At 41.0% G+C, this 8698-nt stretch overlaps 1 protein-coding gene across 1 annotated transcript in view; it reads left to right on the forward strand.

Annotated features, from left to right (window-relative positions):
• Window positions 1–8428, forward strand: part of LOC311046665 (cadherin-13-like) — a 164491-nt gene extending 156063 nt beyond the window's left edge. Inside the window, exons 12-14 of the mRNA XM_084059151.1 lie at window positions 530–759; window positions 2637–2855; window positions 8256–8428. Coding sequence (XP_083915277.1) covers window positions 530–759; window positions 2637–2855; window positions 8256–8281 — 475 coding nt within the window. The 3' untranslated portion in view covers window positions 8282–8428. The remainder of the gene's footprint in view (window positions 1–529; window positions 760–2636; window positions 2856–8255) is intronic.
• The last annotated feature ends 270 nt before the right edge of the window (window positions 8429–8698 follow it).

Below are 8698 nucleotides of genomic sequence, written 5' to 3' on the forward strand. Positions count from 1 at the left end.
ACTGAGTTGTCTCTGTCTACACCAAATCTCTCTCGCCAAAAGGTATCCCATCTACAAGCTCACAATATGTACCTTTGTGATCTTTTTGTGAATGTGCCCGGCAGGATATGGATGCTGAGGTTCAAGCAGTAAGTCTAGCGTCTTTCCACAATTGTAGGTGGTACCTTCACATGTTGGACAAGGTCAAAGCTATAGCAGCAAGGTCCATGAATTCCATTTCCCTTGAATCACTGCAGTCATTGATATGGAAATTAAAATGTCCATATCAGAATTTTGGTATCATGCAGGTGGCAGTCACAACAAGTACAAACTGCTGTGCTTTTATGATTGTAGCAAATTTCCCAAAATTGCATTTGGTGCAGGTTAAATTATTTGAGAAGAGTGTGTGTGTGTGTGTGTGTGTGTGTGTGTGTGTGTGTGTGTGTGTGTGTGTGTGTGTGTGTGTGTGTGTGTGTGTGTGTGTGTGTGTGTGTGTGTGTGTGTGTGTGTGTGTGTGCGCGCGCGCGCATGCATGTGTGTTTTCAGGCAGTCCTCCAGCCACAGGTACCGGCACCCTGGTCATCCACCTTGATGACTACAACGACAACGCCCCCTACGTGTTTCCATCGGTAGCGCGTGTGTGTGAAGACGCCCATGACATGAATGTGGCCGTTGTCGGGGGACGGGACAGAGACATCCACCCCAACGCTGGACCCTTCAAGATAGAGCTGGGTAAACAGCCTGGGCTGGACAAAACATGGAGGGTCACCAGCATCAACTGTGAGTAATCCACCAGCACTCAATATCAATCTAACTTCTTTATCATCGTGTCATCCTTACCCTGCTGCTACTACTTTGTAACAATAACAATCTAACTTCTTTATCATGTATCATTACTTGCTGCTACTACTTATACATGCAACAATAACAATCTAACTAATTTATCATATCGTCGGTGTCCAGGACGAACCAGCTAACTCCATTTCAGCTTCTTTTGTTTCATAAATCAACGCTTTTGAACACCCTTTACGTCGGTGTAAAAAAAAAAAAAAAACTATGAAAAGTATTAAAAAGCGCCTCTGACGAACTCCAACTCCATTGGATCCTCAAACTGTCCGTCAAAAACAAACAACTCCCCCCTCTCGTCTTCAGTGCTGCCTTTTCACAGCATGAGCAGAGCGTGTTGCGCAGTGAGCGAGGAGGAGGATCGCGTAAACAAACTCCCCGTAGTCTGTTAAAACTATGCAGTGTACCTGTTTATCAAACTTAGCATTGACGCTAATGTTATGAAAACAAGTAATTATATTTCTAAAATCTATGAAGTGTTTAATGAGGAGAGCAATGTGACAAGAAGAAAGGAGTTCATAGCATTTCTGTCGCGCTACTTCTACTGAAACTCCGACTCTTTGCAGAAGTTATTGTAATATTTAAAGTCCTGTTTATTATTGTAGGCCTATATAATTGTGTCATGAAGCATCAGGGCATTAATTCACACATTGTGATGCATTGTGAGCTTGGACATCCATTGTTACAGTAGCTTTTGGGAGTTTTTACCCTTCCCTCAGCAGCAGAGCTATTGTCAGATGTTCGGACTCCTACTGTAACTCCACTTGAGATGGATTTCTGTTCGTCGGAAACTCCTAACTCGGCTTAAGTCTTAATTGCGCTGGATTTGGGTAAAGTGTTGATAATATAATAAGACACATGCAAGTATCTGACAATATATAAAGTCACTATACCAACTTTGATGAGGCAGTATTGATTTGTTTTAATAATATAAGTTATTCATTTCCTGAAAAACGTATATTTTGTTTTTTCATTTCCTGAACAATGAGCGTTTTGGAGTTAGCAGGTTCGTGCTTCTACTTATACATGTAACAATAACAATCTAACTTCTTTATCATATATAATCATTACCTACTGCTTCTACTTATACATGTAACAATAACAATCTAACTTCTTTATCATATATAATCATTACCTACTGCTTCTACTTATACATGTAACAATAACAGTCTAACTTCTTTATCATGTATAATCATTACCATGCTGCTGCTCTGTACCAAGATTTTTTTTGGGCTGTTTTTGTGTCTTTTGGGTCAGCACCCATCCTAAAAAGACCATCCTACAGTATGATTTGAGCATGCCAGTTCCCTTATTTGAGTGGTCTCTGTTCAGCCACAGTGGCTTGAAATGCATTGCACAATGCAACCAGTGCTTCCTTAAAACCTTCACATTTAGCTCTACAATATTGCCGTTGTCAGATGGAAACCTTACAGGATATGTCCAAAGCTGTTACTTTCCAGGAAATGTAAAGTAACCAGTGGATCCAAGGTTATCATTTAGTCACAAGCTCTTGTTAATACTTATTGTTGCTTAAATAATTATAAAACCCACACACAGACTTAATCTCTATCAACCTGGCGTCCCTATTTTGGGCAGAGCTGGACATTTTCAACACTTTTGCACAACACTGTCATACAAAGTATAAAATATGGCATTCATTCATTCAAAAGATGAAATATGGAGATACAAGGTTTCCACCTGACAATATAAAGAACAACAGGCTGGCCTGGCTGCTGCAGGATAATAGGAGAACAGATATTATTATTGTACAGTACAGTACATTCACACCAGTTCACCTCCCTCACCCACAGCCACACACTCACAAATCCTGCTGCTGCACAGTTTGAAGAAAGACAACTACCAGCTTCCGCTGCTCATCACTGACTCGGGGGTGCCGCCTTTATCCAACAACACAGAGGTCAAAGTTCAGGTTTGCGTCTGTAAGAAGAACAAGATGCACTGCAGCTCTGCCTGGTCGCACCGTGCCAGCCTTCTGGTTCTGCTTGTGACAGTCCTGCAGTTCTCACTCTGTAAGTGCCATCAGACACACACACAGAATTATATATGCACTAATGTATACACCTTACTATTATTTATTTAATTTTGAATAGAATCTTCTCAAAATGTTCAATATTACACATTACTTTTAGCATTAAAAAAATGTGTCAATGTGTTTGTGTCGCGTTGTGGCCCACGGGAGAAATACACTGAGTGAAGACATAGTGTACCTTTACACTAGCCACGTTTACATGGACACTTTCTTCAAATCTGATTAAAATAAACCCGATTGAAGGTTTTGGATCAAGTGTTTACATGGCTGCGGTTACATGGACAGTTGTATTCGGAATGAATACACTTCTATTCGGAATGAATGAATGGATGAATTCATTCCGAATAGATTTGCTCATGTAAACACCCCAATTGGAATAGAATATTCCATTCCAGTCTGACCCGAATGCATTTTCATTCGGAATAGGAGGGGTGGTATAGACCGTTTGAATCGGGTTAAATCAATCGGAATTGACCATGTAAACACTTTATTCCAAACGCTCCTGTCTGTTTGGAATACATGCATTCCTTTGCGCATGTCCGTGCTTAGTAGGGCTGTCAGAATTGTCCAAAAATGACCTATCAAATCTCTAATTCGGCCACGGTTGGTGCTGAGAAGCGCTCGCTCCTGCGGGATAAAATGAATGATTCTAATAGCGTCATTTAATAAGCCTGTAATGGTTAAGCCCAGACTTGTCCAGGAGAACGGACGCTCCGAGGATTGCTGGCCTAGGCTACACTTATATGGATCTTTTTCTAAACAGGTATTTTAGTCCTCAGTTTTTAAAAAGAATCCCTGGCCACATGACAAAGATTTTTTTTTAAAATCCCTATCCACACGTAAACGCAGAAACGCATTGATCATAGACTGTAGTGTTGCGCGCGCGCGCGCGCGCGCTCTCTCTCTCTCTCTCTCTCTTTCTCTTTCTCTCTCTCTCTCCATTTATTATTAATGACCATGTGCGAATGCGCGATGACATCATCGTACGGTACCTACATGAGAAATGTGACAAATACTATAGGCTAGCCTACGTTTTACCGTGTCTGGTACCAATACAAAAAAAGAAACTGGTCTGAACTTGTAGATCTGCTACTTTTGCATTAAAACGGCGATGACAAAGGAACACAGGCTTGCACCGCATACAACGCTGCCTGGCCAGGAGTCGGTGCGTTGCTTACCGGCCTGCCTACGACCGATAGACCTCCGCCGCGGAGGCACAAGGGGGCTATTGCCTCCTCCCATGCCCACCAGGGGAAGCTCTGCTCCGGGTAGTGGCCCCTGGTCCATGCCCGGGCGTAGGCGGGAACCACTTTGCGCATGTCAAAAGTTATATTCTGAATGAATGCTTTGGTCATATAAACGAGGAATACTTTTATTCAGGTCCCATGTAAACAGGTGAGTGGATCAGATTCCTCTATTCAGAATGAGTTCATTCGGAATGAATTCATTCTGAATGAATACATGAGTGTCCATGTAACTGTGGCCACTGAGATGTGATCTAATCCGATGTGGTGTATACATGCACCTGTTTTCAATCGGATCAGCTGTGACGCAAATTATGAAATACATTGCATTTCCCTGTATCCATTAGTAACAATATATTATAATAATAATACTAATAATAATAATTATAATATATATTATATATAATACAAATGCACATAGCCAGCCCTATCCTATTAACAATACATATTCGCGCCAATGGACAAGTGCATTCACGATAATAACTAGCTCCATTAAGAACCTCTCACTCCGCTATACAGCTCCGAGATGAGGTTCTATGTCGAGGTCTCCCAGAATCGGTTGACGGCCGCAAAGGCTCCGTTGTTCACCCTTTTATCTACATCGTATCCAAAAACTAATGGTAGATTCCAGAGCGCACAGATGTTTAAGGTTTAGTCGGGCACAAAATATTCTAACATGGCCACAGGCTGACTAAATAAGCGATTTAAACGGGTAGTTTCGTGCCCGACCGAAAATATTTTGTGCCCGACCAAACCTTAAACATCCGTGTGCTTTGGAATTTGTTTTTGGATACGATGTAGATAAAAGGGTAAACAGCGGAGCCTTTGTGGCCGTTCAACCGATTCTGGGAGACCTTGACATAGAACCTCATCTCGGAGCTGTATAGCGGAGTGAGAGGTTAGGAGCTAGATAATAAAAAAAAGGCTGTAGTTAACTAATATTTAGGCTACTTCTAAAATGGCCTATTTTCTTATATTCCCATACCCCAGTCCCATAGATTATCTGAAGAAGGATATAGGATATTGTGCTGGTGGTTTCTTAGGCTATTTATGATGGCATATCGTCCTGGGTTGTTCATTAGATCACAACAAAGAAGACGTTTTCAAAAAGTTACTGGCCAGCTCAATAACAAACATAGGTCTACCCAGGGTGTGTGTGTGTGTGTGTGTGTGTGTGTGTGTGTGTGTGTGTGGTACTGTGGATGGTTGGTCAAAGACGCACGGGAAAGCAGTGGTGTAAAGTAACTAAGTACATTTACTCAAGTACTGTACTTTAGTACAAATCTGAGGAATCTTTACTTTACTGGAGTATTTCCATTTTTCTATACTTTTACTTCTACTCCACTACATCTGATAGGCAAATTGTACTTTTACTCCACTACAATTATTTGAAAACTTTAGTTATAGTTACTTTGTAGATTTTGATTATTATTACAAAAGATACATTTATCACTTCAGCCCTATTTAAACTTTGGTTATTTGACCAAAGTTTCTACAAGCTCACAACGCATCGATGCAACGAGTTGTGAGCTTGTAGATCTGCTATTTTTAAAAGACTTTTACACATTTTAGACTGCATAACTAGTACTTTTACTTTTGGTACGTTAAGTATATTTATTTATATTTATTTCTGCATTGCACTATTGATACTTTTACTTAAGTAAACAATTTGAGTACTTTTTCCACCACTGCAGGAATGTATAGACAGGACAGGGTAATGCCAAGTCCAGTCGCGGACACGGTAGAATCGTATCGCACCCGCACACCTCTCTCTCTCTCTCTCCCTCTCCTCTGATTAATAACAACAGGTTTGCATGGCGACCGCGCGCTTGATCTTGTTGTGTGCCTGACCTGGTGAGCGTGAACGCACTACGGGAATGTTCCCGAGGATGTCCCGGACTTTATGACATTATATGAATAATGTCACATATTTATTTTGCATAAATGCGATAAAGTTGTGCTTTTGGAAATTAATGATCTTGGAAGCAAAACCTTTGCATGAGGTTGCAATCATTCCCAAAGTGATGTGGACTGGTTGAGGGATTTATGGCTTCAGATCAAGTCAAGTCAAAGCTCCAATTATGTGTGTTGCGACTCGCGATTATTATTTTATACAGACGTCAGACTCCGGAATATTGCCTTGTCTCCAATCCATGCAGCATTAACAAAAGCAGGGGCCAATCAACAAATATCTGATATACTGTAGATGCTATTAAAACGAAGAGGAGGCATCAGAATCAAGGCAGTGCATTTTATCCCACAAATCATTTGACTGATAGAATCTATGCCCATGTATTCCATGAAGTAAAAACAATTAAAACATGTCTCCCTTGGGTCCTCAGCAATTATGCATCCTGAGTTTCTAGTTGTTCGGCCGGACGGTTCTCAATCGAGACGGGAGTCATGGGACTCGCACAAGCGCACGCTAGGGCTTTCACGACTAGAGATTTTTACAGGTCGACTAATTTGACCCAGTGGTAGTCGACTAGTCGAAATTTAAATTAATTTTTTTTTTTACAAAAAATTTCTTTTTTTTTTTTTTTGGGTGGCACTGTTTTAATACCATCCGACTACTATATTACTATTATTATTATCCTCCTGCCCTTATTTTTATGGCGTTTTAAGGGAAGCGCTTCTGGCACAGCACCACAGCAGCGTCTCCAAGGATCCCCATTGCCCAATAATAGGCTTTTATTGGGCATGCTTTTGACCCCCTTTTGATAAAAAATAAAGTCAGGAGGATAATAATAATAGTAAGATGGGCCATTTCTATAGCATTAAAAATTAAATTAAAAAAATAAAAATAAAAAATAAAACGTTTTTTTTTTTTTTTCAACTATTCGACTAGTACCAACAAGGTCGACTAGTGGTTATACTAGTCGACTAGTTGGTGAAAGCCCTAGCGCACGCGCGAGCACACACATGCGCTCACGTAGCCTACACATATATTCCGCGCATTTATAGATTGCCTATATATAATAGAAACATTGCCTATATAAAATAAATAATGTAGTGAAACATCACAAATGTATAGTTGCAAAAATAAAAAAGTGCCCCAATAAATGGCCAGGAAGCATGCGCAGAAAGAACAGAATCAGATACTAATCAGGTTAAGGTGTATACATGGACGAAATGTCCTTTTGATCGGGTTGTAAAAAGGTCTAGACCACCCCGTTGCACCCGATTAGAATTTTAATCGGGTTGGGCTTGATCGGGTTTATTTAGGTGTATACATGGAGATTTTTAATCTGGTTTATTTTAAACCAGATTTATTCTTGTTTTAACCCGATTAGAAAGGTCCATGTAAACGTGGCTAGTGTGGCCTTGTTGAAGGCTGTCTCTGAGTCTCTGCCAGGTGCGAATAATTGGCCTCATTTCAGACCTGATTTGCCAGGTCTGAAATGAGGCCAATTATTGGCAAAAAATACTTTACAGGATAAGATCAGGAAAAATGAAGAGAAGTGTGAAGAGGTCAGATAGCATGTCTGTATCCTTAATATGCATGTTGTATATTTTGGAAATATTTAACTTTAAATTTCATTAATATTATTATTATTTTTTAAGATATCTTTTGGGCTTTTCTGTCTTTATTTATAGAGTAGTAGTGAAGATGGACAGGAAACGGGTAGAGAGATGGGGAGAGACATGCAGTAAAGATCATCGGGATTGGGACTCGAACCCGCGATGCACTGTGCCCAGACCGCAAGGCCAGCGATCCGGGCCAAATTTTCTAATGGATATGAGTGGCGGTCAAATTGGGTGTCATTCAGTATGTCATAGATCATACTTTAATCCCAGTCCACACCAATTATTCGCAACGCAACCAGTTGCAGTAGTCTGAATTTACCTGTTGCAGGTCGGTGCAGTTTTGGGATTCAGTTGCGTGTGGTTGCAAGTGGTTGCATTTGCAACTTGTTGCCTTGCAAATCATTGGTGTGGATTGGGCTTTAGATAAACACCACAGTAACGTGACAAAAACATAGAGAACATAAACCTAAATTCTTAACTAAAGTCTAAAAAAACTAAAGTCTAATACCTAAACTGTGTGTGTGTGTGTGTGTGTGTGTGTGTGTGTGTGTGTGTGTGTGTGTGTGTGTGTGTGCGTGTGCGTGTGCGTGCGTGCGTCTGCTCCACAGTGACACTATTCCAGATGGAGAGTTAACCCAGCCTTCTGGGAGGAGGAAGTTCCGTCTGGACACGACCATCGACCAGGATCATTTTGGAGGAAGAACACTGGATACACTCCATTGGTTTTGAGTGCTGAATGGTCAGACAGGTCAGACTGCAGTGACTTATGCAACCACATTGGAGTGGAGGAAACAGAAGTCCCAGTCTGAACCAGTGGTCTCACTGGTCACTGACCTCTTTACCATAATGACCTGCAGCACACATTACAACACACAACATCAAGGACCGTTTTACTTGGTGCTGTGTGTTGTTTTGGACCGGACTAAGGCTGCAGGGAGATTAGCAGATCATTCTGAGTCACATTCCATGTAGCTCAATGCTGCAAAGACCGATCACAGGTGACACCAACATAGGCGGTGATTGAGGTTAGGGATAGGCGAAGGCAAAAGGC

Source organism: Gymnoscopelus microlampas (assembly GCF_963454915.1).
Source record: "Gymnoscopelus microlampas genome assembly, chromosome: 6".
NCBI classification, from domain to species: Eukaryota; Metazoa; Chordata; class Actinopteri; order Myctophiformes; family Myctophidae; genus Gymnoscopelus; species Gymnoscopelus microlampas.